We start from the raw sequence: 19876 nt of genomic DNA on the forward strand, positions 1-19876 counted from the left end.
CTTTCAAGAGCGATATCCTGCGTAGCACCCTGGCAATCGGCACGTATTATTAGGTCATCTTGCCTTACCAATACCAAGTACCAACGTCATATTCACCGTTTTGATCGGGTATACCAGCTGTGCCGGACCTCCCAAAGTGTACCCATGTCCTGGTTGTTTCTGATGCAACGGAAAAGCATCCATGCATTTGCGACTCGGGCAGACGATTCTCGGCCATCAATTTCGTGAATCTTTCTAATCAAAGACATAGGTCCTGTGACGCCTGGGAATATTACTGGCTCGACGCCATTGGGACTTTCAGGAACAGGGGCATTTCTACCCTCGGAAGGAAAGCTCGTTTTATCTGGCACTTCCAACATAACTCCGGGCTTCGTGCTGAGAGTACCAGGAGAACCAAGACTTGGCTGATTCGATGTTTCTGGCCAAATATCTGGTGTTCTGGTTTTTGTTTGAGTATTATCGCCTGTATCAACTTTTGGATGTACGGATGCTTGACCGTTGGACTGGCTGGTATGTGGTTGGTGGGATATTTCGGAGACTTGCGGCTCAGTTTCCGTTGCGATTGCTGTTTCCATAAGGGTAGAAGATTCACATGTATCGTCTTTTGGTACCAATGGGTGAGACCGTTCGGGCCAAGCACCATTTGTAGCATCAGTATGGCCAGTTGGCAGCACCCCTACGACCGCAACTTCAGGCTCAGTAGATGATGAAACTTTTCTAGAACCGGAAGGATCTGCCTTGAAATTGAACGGCACATATGGAGTATTTAAAGGTGGTAAAGGTCCAAGCTCTTGTAAGGATCTGTGGAAATCCGCATCATCTATCTCATCAATCATATCTGGTGGATCAGACACGATACTGCAGTCATCACTATCATCTAGAAGTTCATCAATAAAGGGCTTTCCTAGAAAACGCATTTGCGTACGACCATTGATTTCCTTGGCTGCTTCTGATTCAACACTGGGAGTAACATCGTTGGATGGATCAATGTCCATAGTTGTGTTAATGCCTGAACGGTTCTGGGGTATAGATGTCTCAACAATTGCTTTGTTACCAAAACAATTTTCATTTCTTGCTGAGGAATTATTAGGTTCTGTTGCGAGGTTCGCGGTGATAACACTCTGGTTGTTACTCATTATATATTCCTGGGCAATACTCCGGTCTGGATCACAAACTTGAGGCCCTGTCGAAACAACTTGTGACGTATCTGTATTCGAAATCTCCTCTGAGCTAGCTTCTTGTTCAGTTTTGACCCTGGGTTCAACTTTAGGCTCCGGCCTAGCCTCACGTTCAACTGGATGATCGGGTATAGGTTCTGGCGCTGGCGTAGCCACTGGCTGACACTTGGTCAGTGAAGGTATGAACACGCGCCTGCCAGGAGGAATAGCAAAAGTAAGGGTCTCTCCATCCAAACTCATGACCTGATAGTATACCGTGAGCTAAGGCCTAATCGTGGGGTGCGTGGGGGGAAGAGTAAATGCAAGGCATACAGCTACCTCTTTCTCAACCAGAAACTTTTCCGCCCCTTTTCCCTGAGAACGCGAGTATTTCCAAACGTCACCCACTTCGAATACACCGTTGGTGACTAAAGTTTTGAAGTCAACAGTGGCACTATCACCGGCTGGCACATTGGTGTGATAGCGCTGTTTCTGTCCCCAGAATGCCTCAAAATCTCGCTCCTTTTTGGCATCAAACTTTCCCTCGGCCCTTTCTTTTACTGCTTTATGTGCCTGCTTCTGCCATTGAGGGTCATATTTTCCGTTCGCAAGGTCTAGTTGGAATTGACGGGTTGCATCACGCCAAACGGTTGAGCGCAGAAACTCTTCGGCAAGGGGCGGAATGATCCCATCTGGATTCTCAGCAGAAGGTTCTACATCTGGGTGTACGCTCTCGGGAAGTAGAGAAAGAATCTCTTTTTTCTCTCCTTCATCTAGACACGTCCATGCCTCGGGTTTGGTGAAGAGTTTCTAACATCAATCAATCAGCCAAATGCAACACTCAGATGTTGCAAGATCAACCACCACATACCGCTAAATCAATGTCGACAAGAGGAGATTTCTCACTTGTCATCACAAATTCTTCATCAACCCATGGATTCTTCTTAGTTCCTCTAGCGGACTTGCGCTTATTAGAGGCCGTTTTGGGTGGCATCTTCAGCTTCGTCTCATTTGAAGATCGAGCTGTCTTTTTCGTAGGAGTCGCATCGTCCAGCGCACCCTGCTGCCCACGCCTACCAGTTTCCAGATCTTAGCATATCCCAACTGCCTAATAAAAGCAAACAGTAAAGGGCCAATAAAAAGAGTTAGAAAAAAAAGAGTAAAGATCAAAAAACAGCCCTTCTTGTACCGTAGTGAGCGTTGGAGTTGACGTTGGCGTTTGAGGTTGATGTACTTACAGCTTTTGGGGGGAGCTAGTTCTGCCGCCCGACACCGCCTTGCGCTTCATCTTCTCATTCTTGTCAAGTAAATAAAAAATCAACAGAATCTGGCTTCAAGAAAGAAAACAGTCAGCAGTCAACAGTTAACTGCGGTAAAGGACAATTTATTTTCGCCGAAGTGAACAATAAGGGTCGTCAATATGGTTATATCAACACAGATTTCCCGGCTGGACGGTGGGTAGTGTTCTGTGTCTGGACCTGTGAACGTGTTGAGGCTAAGATGTTTGTCCTCTTCTAGGCTTGATGCTTGCGGCTTCTGTAGACAATGAACAGGTGCGTGTGTTGCTGCAGGATGTGGACTCTTAAATGAAATTGAATGCGCTAACGAGTTATCTATAGGCCGAGTCAGAGCTGTCAGATGTTAAGTCGCAGACCAAAGAGATAGTTGCGCGGTTGAATCGCAACTCGGAGCAACAAGCTAGCATATCTTCGGGGCGCTATAGTCTACAGTACGGAGATGGATTCCCTAAGGAGATACCGGGTAATGAAGAGATATCGAATGTGGATGCTAACTTGGCTGTTCTAGTTACATCATTCAGGACGACATCTGCTTCCTATGTATCGCAGAGCAATCGTATCCCCGCAAACTCGCCTTCTCATATCTATCCGATATCGCGACAGAGTTCTTTAACACCTATTCTCCAACAAGATATCTCTCTTCCTCTTTACGACCATACGCCTTTGTCGAGTTTGACTCCTTTATCCAACGAACCAAGAAGTCATACCAAGATAGCCGAGCATCCCAGAACATCGATAAATTGAATGATGAACTAAAAGATGTCACTAAGGTGATGACCAAAAATATAGAAGATCTCTTGTACCGAGGTGATAGCCTGGAGCGCATGGGAGAAATGTCCGGGAGGCTGCGGGAGGACAGCAAGAAATACCGAAAGGCTGCTGTTCGAATAAACTGGGAATTGTTGATTAAACAGGTATGTGCCTATCAGTTCATTCGCCCGCACTGTGGAAGCTGGATACTAACGCAGCTTGAAAGTACGGTCCTTTTGCGGGAGTTGGCTTCATCTTTATCCTTCTCATCTGGTGGCGGTTCTTCTAGCGCAGTTATTAATGTCCATAATCATACACACCAAAATGCCTTCCAGACGACGATGCAATTGCTCACAATGTTGTATCCTTTGGTGTAAGCCCTCGCATGTCCTATTATTAATGGACCATGGAATTTCTGAGGACTTTCGCTTTTCTCTTGCCGGCAATCGCTGATTCTGCTCAGATTTCGTCCTCCTCTTCATCGAAGTCGTCTTCCTCGCCCATGTCATAGAGGATACGTCCACCCTCCCCGGGACCGTTACCCTTCTGGGCATCGAAATAAGGCAGCACCACATTATCCCTCTCTCTCCGCTGTCTTTCCGTTAGGCCAAGTTCGAAGGTTGATTCGGGTTCCCATGCTTCCTCGTTCACTTCAGTGTCCTTCCGTTTATACAGCGGATGGTCATCAAGCAAAATGACCACCTCCGTAACTTGTTTGGTAGAGTATTTAGATGCATGTGGCAGAAAATACCACTCGACTATGCCACGTCCGCTCTTCCGCCTATGTTCCATTTCCAGGACAATTCCGTCTTGTTTCCCGCCCTTCAAGTGTTGATTAACCCTTCCAATTAAAACACCGTCGACTTCTTCCTCCAGTCCAAATACTGGAGGCGCCAGACTTCTATCTATAGCTGCCTTTCGAGCCAGCATCTGAGACATTGAATGGGTTGTGATTATTGTCGTGGCGAGGTATGTCAAGAGGGAGAGCGGTGATGGGGCGTACGGATTCGAGCTGGGTGAAGATGGTATATGACGGTGATAAACCAAAACAAGAGAGACTTGCACATGGGGTGAAGCAGGCCCCAACAGAGAGCTGAGGTATTCAGGCAGATAAACAGTCTTTGCGCCAGCTCTTGGAGAAAGCAATGGATGTACTGAATCAACTATGACAAGATATCCTAAGGTCCGTGCTTTAGCAGATTGAACAAACAAAAGTCTTCTCCGAAATACTTACTTTTGGGAGTGGTATTCTGGTTTCCTGTAGGCTGGGAGGCAGTATAAGACGATGTCACCTCTTCTGCGATCAGCTCGTATGGCTTTCCAGCGGCGTTTATGAATGTGTCAGCACCAGCCGGGCGAGTCAATGTATCGAAGGAGACGAAGGTTACATGTCCTTTAGATAGCTAGTGGAAAAGCCGTCAGACACACTACTTTAAATCATAGCTATAGGGGGGCTCAAGTATAAATACTTTGGTTCGTCGAATGTACTCCTTTAAGAGCGGAGCGGCTGGCTGCTCCAGCGAGTCTTGCACGAGAGTTAACGGCGCAGCACCCTCCCGGAGGTTGAGCAGCTTCGATATCAGCAGCAAGTTATGGGTTCGACGGTGAGACACATCATTAGGAGCCATTTCAGCAAGCCTTTACTCCTCTGTATATTGCTGTAGTTCTACCTAGCAGAGTTGTTGTTGTCTCTTCTGTCTATCAAATCTTTCTCTGCCCGTAAAACCACAAAAAGAAAATCATTGAGGCACTCTTGGCTTTTTCCGTCCGCCGTAGAAGTTTTTCGTTCATTTTCAATCTGCAAGCAAGCAACGAGGAAGCAAACAAACATTTGAGCCCGTGTTAAGCAGCAGCAGAGACGAGATTCGGGCGATATTAGCAGCTATTCGGTATACCTTTGCCCCTTATTTTCACTGAGATATTGTTGTGATTGTGGATTTTCGCCTCATGCTTGACACTATGGTCGAACCGCCAGCCAAACGCGCCAGAAGGACAGACAGCTCAGCAATGTGGGATATGAATGATAATACCACGCGGTCCGATGGTGAATCTAAAGAACTTAGTTCTACTCCGAAAAACATGGCAGCGGGCAATGAGGAGGTCTCCAGGAATGGTCCCAAGGGGGAGCGACAAGTGCGATCTCGATCGCGATCTCGGGACAGAGGGGAGAGACGACGAGACAGAAGCCGGTCAAGGGACAGACGAGCTCGAGATTACCCACGAGATACCTGGAGAGATCTTGACAGAGATGGTAGAGGCGGCAAAGGTAGAGAGCGGAGCTTGAGCAGGGACAGATACAGCTCTCGACGTGGTATGTGTATATTTACACACTACATACGCTCTCTCTTTCATGAGCGTCATAATGATAGAGTGCTGATATAATGTTGTATATATAGATTACGCTTCTAGATCCAAGAGACACCGCGAGAGATCTATTAGCAGGTCGCCGTCGAGGTCACGATCTCCTGCACGAAATGGCCGTAGGGCCCGCTCACGATCACCTACCCGTAGAGGTGGGCCTGACCGGGGAGATGCAAAATACAGCCGACGTCGAGGAGACAGCAGAGAACCCAATGGCCTGTCTGGATCTGCACGACCGTCCACCAAGTCCGGCCGGCAAAACGAAATGGAGGTAGACATACCAGACGATCCTGACGACCTAGACCAAGTGATGATGAGGGCCATGGGGTTCTCATCCTTCAAGAGTACGCAGAACACTAAAGTCCCTGGAAACAACGTCTCCGGTGTTCGCAAAGAGAAGAAGACACAGTACAGACAGTACATGAACCGTGTGGGAGGATTCAACAAGCCGCTGAGTCCAACTCGATAACAGCACTGTTTTCTTCTTTATTATATCTACCCACCTTTTTAAACAGCATTCTGAGCGTTATTTCTTTTCTTTCTTTTCACTGTTTTCATACACTATCTACTCCTGGGTGACCTTGGTTATTGCTAATTCATTGCCTTTTCTTGCTTTCACTTCTGGGATATGACCACCATTTGTATAATTAGAGACGCTGCAGCATTGAGAAAAATACCCGATTTTATTTCATTCGTTGTCTTGCTGTTTTCGAAGAAGTTCGGTATACAGGGCTGCGGTTGTGGATTCTCCCTTTTCGCGGGGATCGAAGAAATATTTTTACGACGTCATAGGGAAAAGGCACAACTTTCTTGACTACGGGCGGAGGAGACATCTACTAGCCTTGTTAGGAGCAAACACTATTGAGGACGTTGATATAGTGTAATTCTCGTTATAGGCAGCGCCATCTCGAGAATACCTTAGAGTCACCAGCCAGAATGACTGATATTGGTAGGGAGCGGGACATTGTCATTATCGGTAGGCTTCACCCCTCCTAATAATCGAACACAAGTCTAACATCTAATTTACCAGGCGGCGGGATAATTGGATGCTGCTGCGCCTATTTCCTAACAAGACATCCTTCGTACGATCCCTCGAAACACAGAATAACAATTCTCGAGGCCTCGGAGATTGCTGGCGGAGCGTCTGGCAAGGCTGGTGGGTTGCTAGCTCTGTGGGCATACCCCAAAGTAATCGTCCCTTTGAGCTTCCAACTACATGCCCAACTAGCAAAAGAACATGGCGGAGTAGACAGATGGGGATATAGGGAAGTTGGATGCGGACAGCTTATCGCAGATGGTCGGGCCAGAAACCAGGCTGACAAGTCGAAATCCGGCAAAGCGGCGGTCTCTCTGGGAAAGAGAAGCGATGATGCCATGGCGACGCTGAAGGCTGCCGGGTTCCCAGAAGACCTTGACTGGTTCGATCCTGCAGTGCTAAGGGCGTACGAGGAGATGGGAGGCAAGGGAACAACCGCACAGGTGCATCCGTACCTTTTTACGACTTCAATGGCACAGCTGGCGGAAGAGAAGGGCGCAAAAGTTGTCCTGGGAACGGTTACTGATATTGACTACTCAGAAGGCCCCGTTAAGTCTTTAAAATACCAAAGAAAGGCCACTGGTGGTACAGAGACTATCACTGCTACAGACGTTATCATTTCAGCGGGCCCCTGGACATCAAGGATATTCCCGCCAGCCCCAATCGAAGCCCTTCGAGCACATAGTGTTGTCCTACGTCCAACACGCCCTATCTCAGCATACACTCTATTTACCGAGATCACTCTTCCAGCGGGACAGTCAAAGTCAGGCAGACTCTCTGCAACCAGCCCTGAAATCTACGCTCGGCCAGACAACACCGTATATGCCTGTGGAGAAGGAGATACTTTGGTACCTTTACCGTCATCTACAGCTGATGTCGAGGTTGATAAGTCCAGATGCGAGGACATCATCAACGCAATTGGAAGCGTGTCTGACCAGTTACGGGATGGAGAGGTGCTGGTCCGGCAGGCCTGCTATCTTCCTAACGTAGCTGGCACCGGTGATCGAGGAAGCCCCCTTATCGGCAAGACTAGGACGGAAGGCTTGTATCTAGCAACCGGCCATACCTGCTGGGGCATCCAGAACGCACCGGCAACAGGTAAACTTATGAGCGAGTTTGTTTTCGACGGCGATGCTAAGAGTTTGAATATTTCTTCTCTGGATCCTCGCAAGGTGATATAGAGGAATTATTTCCACTATTCGACTACCACGCTTCCTGGAGTTTTCTCTAGAGATCAATCTCTTGACTAGTTATCAGTTTGATATCCGTATAGATGAATGACGTCACTACATGATTTCCTATAGTTCCCATATGTCCTTGATCTCAGGGACTATAGACGACTTGCTTATATGTTCACGATCTATATCAAGTGCTATATGCGCGACAAGCAAATCTATACTTAGGCCCTTGTATCATGAGATAAGTCAATTGGATATTCTGAACAAACAACTAAGGCCTATTTTACCTAGCCGTTCCCAGCTGGAGGTGTTTAAAGGCATAAAGCGGACCATCGTATCTCCGGCGGTTGTGTTTGGCTGCAAATGGGGACACGTCAAGTCGTCAATAACCCTTAAGCAGATGGAAAGGCAGGGCCGGACCCATTGATACCTAAGCTTGAGCGGCTTATGACCTGGTGGCTAATAATGAGGTCAGGGCGAGCGGTCAATATGGCTGCTATATCTTTTCTGTGGGTTTGTATTCTCTTCGTGCTAGGCCCCGTTGCAGCCGAGGATACAGCTGCCGCTGCCCTGGCCGTGGATACGGCGTTGAACCAGACGTTACTATGGGGTCCCTATCGTCCTAATTTGTATTTCGGAATGCGTCCGCGGATTCCAAAGAGCTTGCTTATGGGGTTGCTGTGGGCAAAAGTCGACAATTACCAGACAGCTCAGGAGAGTATGTAAACATGGCTGCTGCTCGGCCAGGATGAAATCTACCATGAGATGTGTGATTTTAGATAAAAGCTAACTTGATATTATAGACTTCAGGCATACCTGTGAGCAGAATGAGGGAATGGAGGGCTATGGCTGGGAGGAATATGACATCCGAAACGGCGGCAGACAGACCATACACGATTCCCGCAACACAATTGACCTTACGATAGACTTCGTAAAGATCCCGGGGGGGACTTACGGCGGTAGCTGGGGTGCTCGCATTAGGGGAGTACCTCGTCCCGATGCACCTCCTAATCAGCCTACAACATTGATATTTTATGCTGGGTTGGAAGGACTTGGGAAGCTGGGACTGCAAAACGAGCCCAATGAGCTCGGATATGCAGGAGATGTCAGGCTTGAGGGAAACGCAATAGGCCTGGGTGACTTTACTATTGATATCACCCGTGGTCCGAATACCAACACGTACCCTGAGCGGATGCACCCAAGCTACGTCGACAAGCCGTTGGACAGAACAATCGTTTCAAGCATGACCGTCCCGCCAGAGGCTCTTTGGCAGGGAAAGAGTATGAGACCACCTTTTCGTTCTAACTGATCTTGAAGTGCTGCTAATATTTCAAATACTGCTATAGCTATACTCTTCACACATATGAAACAATATATTGAAGCTGCCGTAAAGAAGTTTGGAGAAGGGAATGTACCTCCTCCTCCGGCATTGCTCACCCTTACAAATACTCAGGGTGGAGGTAACATTCACTATATACAGAAAGTCTTCCGCGGATCTTTTGAGGTATGTAACCGTTTAGTTATCTTAACTATCAAACCATTGATCATTGACTTTCGGTTAGTTTGATATTATTTTCTCGTCAGGGACAACCGAAAAACCACTGACCTGTATGTGCGCAATAATCATCTAGTCATTACTATCTCTAATTTCCATTTCCAGCATCCACTCTCACAAAGCGGATTAAGGATGTATCTGCTACATTCGCCCAAAAGTTTGAGAATATCTTCAGACCGCTCGCTCCGTTCAAAAATCCAGACTACTTGCGGTTCTCAAAGGAAATGCTCTCCAATTTAGTAGGCGGAATCGGTTACTTTTACGGAGATTCTATTGTTGACCGCACTTATGCTCCTGAGTACGATGAAGAGAATGAAGGATTCTGGGAAGAGGCTGCCGAAGCTCGATCCCGTGCCCAACTCACGGTCGCAAATCCATCTGAATTATTTACTTCAGTACCTTCCAGGCCCTTCTTCCCCAGGGGGTTCCTGTGGGACGAGGGCTTCCACCTGTTGCCAATATTGGAATGGGATCTTGACCTGACGTACGCCCTTCTACCCTTCTCTATCTATCAAATAGCGGACTAACAAGGAACAGGCTTCAGATTGTCAAGAGTTGGCTGAGTCTCATGGATGAAGATGGATGGATTGCCAGAGAACAAATCCTAGGACCTGAGGCTAGAAGCAAAGTTCCAAGGGAATTCCAAACCCAATACCCTCACTATGCCAACCCGCCTACATTGTTTCTTGTTCTCAGAGAATTCATGAACAAAGCTTCCCTAGGAAAATCTTCTGGCCCCGATAGTCCTAACAACTCCGCTTATTCTGACAATAAAGAGCTTGGCATAACATTCCTTCGTTCAATATATCCCCTACTCCGTCGCCATTATTTCTGGTTTAGGAAGACCCAATGGGGCGATCTCAAATCTTATGAAAGAGACTCTTTCTCTACGAAGGAAGGATATCGATGGCGAGGACGTTCGGTCGAGCACATCCTCACGTCTGGCCTGGATGACTACCCTAGACCCCAGCCGCCTCACCCTGGTGAGCTTCACGTTGATCTCATAAGCTGGATGGGCATGATGACCCAATCTTTGCGAGACATTGCCGGAGCATTAGGTGAGACAGCTGATGTCGAGGAATTCACCAAATATGAAACTGCTATTCTTAGAAATATTGATGATCTCCATTGGAATAAGGACGCAAAGACATATTGTGATTCCACAATTGATGATTACGAAGACAGTGTTCATGTATGCCATAAGGGGTATATCTCAATTTTCCCTTTCATAACGGGTCTTCTGGATGCCAAACACCCGAGATTGGGAGATATCTTAAATCTCATCCAGGATTCAGACGAACTATGGAGTGACTACGGCATCCGAAGTCTGAGCAAAAAGGACGAATTCTTCGGAACTGGCGAGAACTACTGGAGGGGCCCTATTTGGATCAATATGAATTATCTGGTCCTCAGTAATCTTCTGGTATGTCTTCATATGGTTCACATATTTTCATAGCTAACTAAGGCGTTCTTTACAGAGAGTCGCGCAGGTTGCTGGTCCCCACCAGGAACAAGCATCTGAGATGTATACAAAGCTACGCAAGAATATAGTCGAGAATGTTTACAAAGAGTGGAAGAACACTGGCTTTGCTTGGGAGCAGTACAACCCCGATACAGGCAAAGGCCAGCGAACACAGCACTTCACCGGTTGGACCAGCCTTGTGGTAAAAATGATGACTATGCCCGATTTAAATGCCCAATCCAGCGCTAAAGACGAATTGTAAATTTATAGATATTAGAGACAAGTACGGAGTATCTGTTTATAAAAAAATGAAGCGTGATCAACCCTAGAGGCTATGCCAATAAGTAATAATAGATTATAACCCAAAACGCCAAAACCTGTCATTATATTTGAGCTGTATTATCGTCTTCTGTCGTTACGTTCATATCTTTTATCGTCTCTATGATATCGGGAGTCACGGGGTGATCTGCTCCGTCTGCGATGGGTTCGACGATCTCGTGATTCCCGATCTCTGCTGCGTGAACGTGAAGCTGAGCGTTGCCGCCTAGGGGCCTCTCGGGACCGAGAACGTGAACGATATCTTTTTCTTTCATGTCGATCCGAGCGATGGTCTTCTCTCCGACTTCTATAGTGCCTTGCACGATCTCGATCGTCTCTTCTGTCGTGTTCCTTTCTTCTTTCCGAGTGGCGGTCACTGCGGGGCCGGTTGTCAGCATTGGTCTTTGTAGTTTGACTGTAGTTGCTAGAAACATCTCCTATTGGCTCCAGCTTTTCGATCCCTTCTCCAGCTGGCGTCTTGCCAGTGAAGCCACCAAACCCGACTCCCTTGACGCGGTCAACATCTTCATGATCATCCGCTCCTTCTAAGACTGCTCGCTCGACCTCCTTTCCCCCCAGTGGTTCTAGGTTGGCGTTCGAGCTTTTCGACGGCACTGATATTGGTAGACCAAGTGCTCGGGCTATAGCTTCTTGCTCTGCCTCTTTAACCTTCCGGATTTCCTCCTCTCGAGCCTTCTTTGCTGCGTCAGAGTCTTCTCCTTTGGTATACCACGAGAGGTCACGGCCTTGTTGCCACCGACCAACGGGGGCCATCAAGGAATGGCCAAGGTAGTTTTCCCGGCGGCTCGAGTCCTTAACGTCTGACCATTTGAACTCCGTTTGACCGCCCCTATGAAGCCATGTACCGATCAGTCACTTGAAGCCAACGGACTGGCTACTCTCAAGCTGTGCAACTTACCTGCTCCCTTCCTTCCGAATCGTGGACACAAGATCCATGCTGGCTACCTAGAGCGACAATCTCGGTGTTTACCACGTTTTCCCCTTTTTCGTGCTTCTGGTGCCTCCGTTGTTGCCTTCTCCTTCAACGTCTTGTTTGTTTCATTCTTCAGCTTGTTTCTTCAGAAAGTCGAAACTTGAAACTTCGCCGAAAATACGTCCACTAGAAATTGGTCATGTGACAAACAGTCAATGCACTGATCAATAAAGAGACCGTGCATTATCACACTGGGGAAATAAAGTGCGCACGTGACTAAGGTAAACTTCGTACTTTTCCAAGAACGAAAAAGTGTTTGACGTAAAGCCGGAAAACACTCGCAGCCTCATCAGCTTTCTCTCGACGACAGGTCAACATCTCGGTGGTGTAGCCAGATGCTGTTATTTTGGCGAGCTGATAGCCAACCTGCTACTGTGATGCATGTCAGAGTGTGAGAACGCTGCTATTCTCGACTGCAACTTGATCCCGGTTCTTGCTTGGTTGTTTCCGGCAACTAAGGAAAAAAACCCCACCACATTTCTTCGCCTCCACCAAGAATGGTTGCTTCATCTCTGAGACAGCGCCTGATCTCACGCATATTTACTTACCTTAGTGCTTTAACTGTCTTGATCGACCCGCAGTAGTGCCGATGACTTAATCTTGATATCCCCAAATACATGGCCTGACTGTACAACATGGATCAAAATTCTCCGAGTGATATTGGTGCAGGCAACCCGGTCTGGATAGAAGTTCTCGATGAACACGCTGACCATGGAATTACCGTGGAGCCGCACGGCGTTGAACGGGGAGATACGCGTGTATGTTTTAAAAGAAATCCCCCCTTATATGTTGTAGAGCAATATCGCTGACTTAAGCCTGCAGTTTCCGTATGTTATTCCGTTCTAATGCTCCTCCAAGAGACCCTTCACTCAACGGCTAACTGAGTTTCTATATCAGACGGAATGTTCCATCGCCTCCTATTGCGACATGGCGGAATAATCTGGTACGTTCTGATGTCTCCTTTACCATTCAATGCATGTAAAATTAACCATGATACTCTTTTTCAAGACTGCTCTATCCCAGAGGCAGAACCTTTATTTTGTTGCTTACTCCAGTCGGATATACGTGTTCCAGCCAAGTTGCGGACAAATTATTGGTTCACGGCCGTCTCTTATCCTAACCCCAAAAATGGCACGACCTGATGCTCCGGGTTATATTGCGCCCAATAATCCTCATGCCATCAACCAAATCACTGTTGGTGACCTTGGCTCCGATGAGATCTTACTTCTGGCAACGGATTCAGGGAACGTGGCTGCTTATAGGATTGAACGCATATTCTGGTGTATTGAAAACCGCAGGGCTGAAGATACCGACCCAGTCCAGGTAGGCAATGGAGTAGAATGCTTTTTCAGTGAGTGGGTTACACAAAGTGCCTGGGCTTTGGCAATCCATAAGTTCGCGAGAATGATAGCTGTGAGCTCAAATACCACAACAATAACCATATTTGCTTTTGCCCTGGTGGATAATACGGAAGTTTCACATGTGACTCGGGAAGGTTCATTATCTTCTAGGGCAAAACACCCGAAGGTCCATAATAATGAATGGATTCATATTACCAGTATTACGGAATTCTTGAAGCTGCGGGGTTGGTCGCGGCAACGCCGACGCTCTCAGAATATTCGACTCTCATTATCGGGGCATTCTGCAAATATACCTAACGTCTCATTTTTGAACTGTGACCTAGACCCTCATGGAGACTGGCTAGTCAGCACGGACATCAATAACAAACTCCTTGTATGGAGGATTTGGGAACGTTTTCGTCCGGTTAACTACTGGGACTTTTATTCCGGGGATGATGACCAACAGTATGATGACCTATTTGACGAGTAAGTTAATCATGAAAGAGGGTACGGATCGAAACTGTCTAATATTTGTGAGAATTGGTAGCCGGCAGCGGGGATGGAATGTTCTGGCTGTTGATCCGAGGTCCTTTCGCATGAAAAAAGACCTTCTTGAAGCTTGCGGCGGCCCTCCACATAAGTACCCAGACAAGGATGCACCGTATGATCTTAGCTTTTTAGCCAGCAAAGTCCACGATGCTACCCAGTATTATAATGTCTTTTCGTCCTCAACACCCGTTGCTCAACGTCGAAATCAAGGGCCCTCACCCGATGAGCTTTTTCCACTTACTCACTCCGATGATTCTGATGGAGGTGTTGAAGATCCCATTAATCGTCACGACACAGTTCCTGGTATAAAGACACCCCCTGTCAGGACGGAAACGCCCAGGGACCTTCCTCCTTCTACAGTTGGAGCACAAGAGACGCTCCAAAATAATTCTCCTTTAGTTGCCCATAATTATTCCAATATCCTAATTGATACTATATCCAATACCCCTGTTTTAAATGAGTCTGATGAAGATAGTGACGTGACTTATAATGAGGATGAAGAAAACGAAGAAGACGAAGAAGATGAAGAAGTCGCGGAAGACGAGGAAGACGAGGAAGACGAGGGTGTCACACCTGCTCTCGGAACCAACACCAGTCATGCCACGGTAAACGATGCGGACATTGATATGGACCAAGACAATAGCGGTGATAACTCATCCGATGGGGATTCATCCGAAACGAGTAACCTAGATGAATTGGATGAACACTCTGATACTCCTATGAATGAAGATATCCACTCAGAGTCTAACACAGCGACCAAGGCCAACGGTAGGGTGGGATTGCTAAGAGATGACCGCCCGACTTCCGATCTGTTTGATAGCTTCCAAATTCTCCATTTTTCTGAATCTCATATTCGAATGCTCCCCGGTCCCTTTTCTAATGGCCCTTCGGTCATTTTCCGCGCTGCTTTATCACAAGTAGTAACAAATCCTGTACAGTTTATCGAAGCAACGGATCGATTTAACATGGCTCTTCAGATACCTGAGCTCGGTGTTGTTGTTGCAGCATCTCAGAAAGGAAGAGTTGCGATACTTGGTCTTACTGAGGTCCGCAATAAAGGGAAGGTGTTCAGAATGGACCGTATATTACCGCTTGCAAGTCAAGAACGAAAACGGCTTCGTCCACTTTGCCCGCTACTTGGGATTGCTGCTAGCCCAGTTGTGCCACACTTGATGCCACCCGAATCCCCCTCAGATGATTATGAAGATACATGTACTGGAATGAATGATGTTGATAACCAGGAAATCCACAATGCTCAACCGGAACCTATTGGGTGTAAATACCCCAAAGCTGGCTTGTCCGGCAAATTTCCTTCTCACTTACCCTTTGGTGGCACGAAGAAAGAAAAGTGGCATGGCATTGAATACTCGCGTCGCTACCGCCTCTTCTTAACGTACTGTGATCATACAATCCTACACTACGAGCTTTACTATGACTGGCCAAAGGAACTTAGAGGGCCAGAAGCACAAATGACATATGATAAGAACGAGCCATTTATTCTTAGGCCCTAGGTTATGGATTGTCAACGGAATTTGGCTGGAGAGCCCATAATTGAACTAGTTAGGTGTTAGTTCGGCGTCCTTCTTCGCAGTGAGGCATGTGTGACCAGCGGGAAGGGACGCCTGACAAAAATTTAATTTGACATCTGGAAGTTGTGAGGGCTTTGATTTTTTTTTCCTGGCTCGTATCATAGTTGAACTGAGCCAGCGGACAATTGTGAAATAACATTATTATTTTATAGATTGCCGACATCACTGTCTTTAAAATATTCACCCTTGAGATTAGGTGACTACAAGTGTTAAGCTACAGTACATTGCTAGATGTGCATCTTAATATGCTAAAACTAACTTAACCTATCTACGTAATGGTGATGATTGCCGCAAGTAAAATCTATTATTATAGTTTAGGGCCAACCAATGCCTTGCCGGAAAGTATAACAGATTCCATGCTAGTATTATATCATATTACCAAGCCTCCATCTGTATGGCTTTCTCTAATTCAGGGCCTCCTCCAATATGAGGCACAAATTCTCCGTCCTCATCAACACCATTATTTAGCTCTTCTCCGAACCACCCCCACCCAATTTTCTCCAGTTCTCGTGTGAAAAAATCCCGCTCTTCCTCTACCAATGGTTTCCCATTCTCAGTAGACAAGACATCCTTGTACTGCCTAACATGCCACCAGTGGGTTAACCCTCGTAGTGCTTGTTCCATTGGTAGCGATTCCTCCACCTCGGCATCAACATCACCGCCAGCAAGCCAATCATCGCGGAGCTCAGGCCGACAATATAGATAGATCGCCGTTATAACTCTCATGTGGCTTAACCGCCATTTCCTACCACAGTAAGGAACTTGTGACTTAAACAGCTTGAGAGTATATAGACGAAGGTGCGGGTCCGGTATCTTGAGACCCTTCCGTAGCACGGCGCTACATTTATACTGCACAAGGAGTAAACACCTATGAGCCTTGTCGCGGGTAATCTTGTGCATAATGTGCAGGAAGTTGATAGCGGAGAAGAAGTTTCGGAAGGAGTAGGTCGAAATAGGTCCTGGCTCAATTGGTGCTGTTGGAAAACCTAACTCATCGACTTCAAGGAATCTGGAATTTTCTTTGCTCTGTTCAGTTGCAGCCGATTTTGCAGATGCCTCTTCGAGCATCGATATTCTAGAACGGCTCTGCCGAAGTATCGGAGGCGGAGCTGCTTCATCTTCACTACTGTCGTCCGCAATTTCTGTGGGTTCGAGAGGAGGAATTGGTTCTGGTGGTTGGTTAGAATGAACATGACAGAAGTGAAAAAAACTACAGATTGAATTAGTACGCATGATTTCGTAGATAGTTGAATAGTATTAGGACAATACCTTGATATTAGTGGGTCTTGAGGCTGGGCGACAGCATGGTCAACTTCCTGGTGAATGAACATTTTTAATATTAAAGGAATATAATTCGAGTCGAGAAGTATTTGCGACAAATACTCAAATTTCAAGATATCTAGTCAAAATGTTAGAAAAGCCAAAGGGTTTACAAACTTGGTGTACATACGGCATCTTTTGAACCATTTCAAAAGTAAAATCAACGCTCCAGATATAGCTTCAAATCTGATCTCTCGTGATCTTGCTTCTTGAAGCTGTTTGGTAGATAGGAATGGCTCTAGAATGCGATTCTTGTTCGATGATTGTTTCTGGCCATTCAATGCATTTCTAAAGGCCGTGAGCAAAGTGTTAAATAAATTATTGGGAAGAAGACTTACTCTGCTCTACCATCAATATCATCATTGCCATTTGTTTGGCTTGCAATAGCGGTGATGCTCGTTAAAAGTTCCTTCAACACAACAATCACGAAAGACTGAAGGCTTGGAAGTGCGTGAACCTAGGAGATGTTAGACGCACAATTTAGGGGTAGCCGTTTAAATACACGTACGTAAAATTTTTCGACTTCATCCAAGCGTCGTTGAACATCTTCATCTTCAGTTTGACGTCGAGGCTTCAATTCTTGATCAGCCGGTGATTCCGATTCCTGGCCATTGGACGGCCTTCGGTAGCCACTGTCAGGCGCCCTTTCATCCCACCCACGATCGTACTTCATGAACGCTTCTCGTTCTTCCCAAAGTTGTTGCAATGCCCGTGTCATCCTCATGCGGCTAGAGAACAGTTCGCCGGCCTCAATTATTGACGCAGGAACATCGCTGCCTTCCCACTTCCTACCCACAAGGCTGTCCTGAAGGTCGCTAGTTCCTTTTCCTCCAATATTATTACTTGAACCGTCCAATGGAGGGTACATGAAAGGGAAATGCTGATTTGTTTGGTAATTCTGCTTCTTGCCCACCTTTCCAGGGCCCCCTGGGGATGGTGGAGGGGAAGGGGCAGGTGTGGCAATGTGGACGGATTGATGGAGAATAGAATCGTTGTTATTCGCCAGGGTAGACCCAACTCCAGAAAACAGAACGGACGAAGAATTGCGGCTTGAGGACGTGGGAAGAGGAGGCAGAACTGAATTGTGTTCCAGCTCAAAAGGAACCAATGGTGGTGGTGGGTTGTAGGCAGGATATTTTGATATAATCTCTTGTCTAAATAGATGATAATCCAGTGGAGAAGCAGTAAGGGTTGGAATATTTGATGACTCGTTTTGACCAGAACCAGTTGGTACATGCATGGGCTCCAAGATAGTTTTTGCTTTTTTCAGAGGTTCGATGCCACCAAATAGAAGAAGAATTGATTTCCAGAAGAGAAGGAGGACCTATTAAAGCTATTAGAATATAGTGTGCAACAAGACAAAGAGTGTAACTTACTCTAGTTAGTGGAAAGATGGACGGATCATCCCACCGCAGACGTGCAACAATTTCAACAAGAGTCGCGGGTAGGTTGGGATTTAACGCGGCTAAGTGGATAGAGTTAGTAAGAGTGTCTCAACTACAGCCAGTCACTCATAGGTATATAATTATCACCTACCAAATGCATCTCTCAATTCCAGGCTAGAGTATTCCAGTTTTTCTTCTCTTCGTGCCACCTCAACAATGATATAAAGACAGGTGAGTATTAGATTAATTTCCCTATCCCTTGTAGCAACATAGGCCGTTGTGCCGTTTTCATTTGCAAAGGCTTTCATATCCTCTTGTACTAACGTCCTATTAAAAAGAAATATGAGAAACTCCAGTCAAAATGTCCGAAAAATAGGTGGGCTGCTCCACTCACTGATCCTTATTGAAAAACCGTTGTAAGTAAGCAAATAGAGCCTCGATACCTTGGCATTCTAGAAAGGTATGGGCGTTTTTAATCATCCATTGAATTTGCATAGATCGTTCCTTTGGAGTCTCAGCCGCGTCATGATCAGTAATGTCAGAAGGATAATCTCCAGCCACCTTTCCAGCAGTAGAAACCCAGACACCTGTTAAGGTGTAGCAAATGCTCTCCAGGGCCTCGATTCGGGAAAAGATATCGGTGCTGGTAAAAAGTCCTATCATCTTTTCTATAAATGCCTCTTTGTCCTCGTCCGTGGCGCTTAACCAAGATGGTTCACTTTCGGGGAGACCAGACAACGCCTCGCAAAAAGATAACCAGGTCTGTTCAAACGTAGTTTTGCAGCCCAGTAACATGAGTTTGTCAGGCTCGTTGTCGCCAAACCATTCATTGATCTCTTCCGGAAATGGTTGACAGTCGTCATATTTGAAGGCATAAGATGGTAAATCGGCCTTTGGAAGATCTTGAACAATTTTGCGGAGTTGAGCAAGGCTCACTGAGTCCGTCTGGGTTTCAGGGTTCTGTACTGGCGCAGGTGGTGGTGGTTGCAAAGGTGGGGGCGGTGCCACTCTGTCACGCCGTAATTCAGGTCTAGTTGAAGGCTGAGACAGTCTCTGCAGTACAGATGCATCACCAAATCCATCCGCTTCATCGACTTTTGCTTCATTAACTTCAGGGAGTTTCACGTCTGAGACGGTATCTGCTGCGACTACTGGTTCCTCAGTGGATGTGGTTATATCAACTTCAATGTTGTCGACTTCGTCCGCACGCATTATCGGCTCCTCCACCAACCCTTCCTGCTCGGTATTCTCCAGAGGTTCCATTTTTCCAGCAATTAGATGGTATGATTCAAGCTTGTTGAAAGGTTGCCAAGGCTCAAATTCACCTGGAGCTCAAAAGGGTATGTAAGCTAGGTAGCTGATGATCATGAGGTCGTATCGTAGTCAGATTTCCATTAATCAGCTTGACACAACGCAGGGGCATATCCCGAGTTGCAGAAGTTGTATCACCAAGGTCTAGCGACTGAGTTATCCCTTTATTGCGAATGTGTTTTCTGATATTTCAAAAGTTGAAGCTCCACGCCGCTGTCGAAGGTTTGATATTGGGCGTCGAAATGGAATGGACCTCACTACCTGAGGCTGACT

General features: G+C 46.6%; 9 protein-coding genes across 9 annotated transcripts; 5 read left to right on the plus strand and 4 right to left on the minus strand.

The window, feature by feature from the left end:
* Nucleotides 1–92: 92 nt before the first annotated feature.
* TERG_01243 (uncharacterized protein) lies at nt 93–1418 on the minus strand (the record flags this gene model as incomplete). Its single annotated transcript, XM_003239213.2, has 1 exon — nt 93–1418. The coding sequence occupies one exon, from the start codon at nt 1416–1418 to the stop codon at nt 93–95; it is 1326 nt and encodes a 441-aa protein (XP_003239261.2).
* Nucleotides 1419–2577: 1159 nt separating this feature from the next.
* TERG_01244 (uncharacterized protein) lies at nt 2578–3494 on the plus strand (the record flags this gene model as incomplete). Its single annotated transcript, XM_003239214.1, has 5 exons — nt 2578–2611; nt 2676–2710; nt 2777–2886; nt 2964–3369; nt 3432–3494. The coding sequence occupies 5 exons, from the start codon at nt 2578–2580 to the stop codon at nt 3492–3494; spliced, it is 648 nt and encodes a 215-aa protein (XP_003239262.1).
* Nucleotides 3495–3664: 170 nt separating this feature from the next.
* On the minus strand, nt 3665–4833 carry TERG_01245 (uncharacterized protein; the record flags this gene model as incomplete). The annotated part of the gene is made up of 3 exons (XM_003239215.1): nt 3665–4383; nt 4440–4608; nt 4675–4833. The coding sequence occupies 3 exons, from the start codon at nt 4831–4833 to the stop codon at nt 3665–3667; spliced, it is 1047 nt and encodes a 348-aa protein (XP_003239263.1).
* Nucleotides 4834–5164: 331 nt separating this feature from the next.
* Nucleotides 5165–6035, plus strand: TERG_01246 (uncharacterized protein; the record flags this gene model as incomplete). Its single annotated transcript, XM_003239216.1, has 2 exons — nt 5165–5516; nt 5602–6035. The coding sequence occupies 2 exons, from the start codon at nt 5165–5167 to the stop codon at nt 6033–6035; spliced, it is 786 nt and encodes a 261-aa protein (XP_003239264.1).
* Nucleotides 6036–6940: 905 nt separating this feature from the next.
* On the plus strand, nt 6941–7783 carry TERG_01247 (uncharacterized protein; the record flags this gene model as incomplete). The annotated part of the gene is made up of 1 exon (XM_003239217.2): nt 6941–7783. One exon carries the CDS (start codon nt 6941–6943, stop codon nt 7781–7783), a length of 843 nt encoding a protein of 280 aa, XP_003239265.2.
* Nucleotides 7784–8269: 486 nt separating this feature from the next.
* TERG_01248 (uncharacterized protein) lies at nt 8270–11059 on the plus strand (the record flags this gene model as incomplete). Its single annotated transcript, XM_003239218.1, has 7 exons — nt 8270–8498; nt 8584–9060; nt 9127–9284; nt 9343–9388; nt 9441–9819; nt 9873–10758; nt 10814–11059. 7 exons carry the CDS (start codon nt 8270–8272, stop codon nt 11057–11059), a joined length of 2421 nt encoding a protein of 806 aa, XP_003239266.1.
* Nucleotides 11060–11196: 137 nt separating this feature from the next.
* On the minus strand, nt 11197–12072 carry TERG_01249 (uncharacterized protein; the record flags this gene model as incomplete). The annotated part of the gene is made up of 2 exons (XM_003239219.1): nt 11197–11965; nt 12035–12072. The coding sequence occupies 2 exons, from the start codon at nt 12070–12072 to the stop codon at nt 11197–11199; spliced, it is 807 nt and encodes a 268-aa protein (XP_003239267.1).
* Nucleotides 12073–13901: 1829 nt separating this feature from the next.
* Nucleotides 13902–15509, plus strand: TERG_01250 (uncharacterized protein; the record flags this gene model as incomplete). The annotated part of the gene is made up of 1 exon (XM_047747733.1): nt 13902–15509. The coding sequence occupies one exon, from the start codon at nt 13902–13904 to the stop codon at nt 15507–15509; it is 1608 nt and encodes a 535-aa protein (XP_047603697.1).
* A 453-nt stretch (nt 15510–15962) lies between these two features.
* Nucleotides 15963–16820, minus strand: TERG_01251 (uncharacterized protein; the record flags this gene model as incomplete). The annotated part of the gene is made up of 1 exon (XM_003239221.2): nt 15963–16820. One exon carries the CDS (start codon nt 16818–16820, stop codon nt 15963–15965), a length of 858 nt encoding a protein of 285 aa, XP_003239269.2.
* Between the last annotated feature and the right edge of the window lie 3056 nt (nt 16821–19876).

The sequence above is a fragment of the Trichophyton rubrum genome, assembly GCF_000151425.1.
Source record: "Trichophyton rubrum CBS 118892 genomic scaffold supercont2.1, whole genome shotgun sequence".
NCBI classification, from domain to species: Eukaryota; Fungi; Ascomycota; class Eurotiomycetes; order Onygenales; family Arthrodermataceae; genus Trichophyton; species Trichophyton rubrum.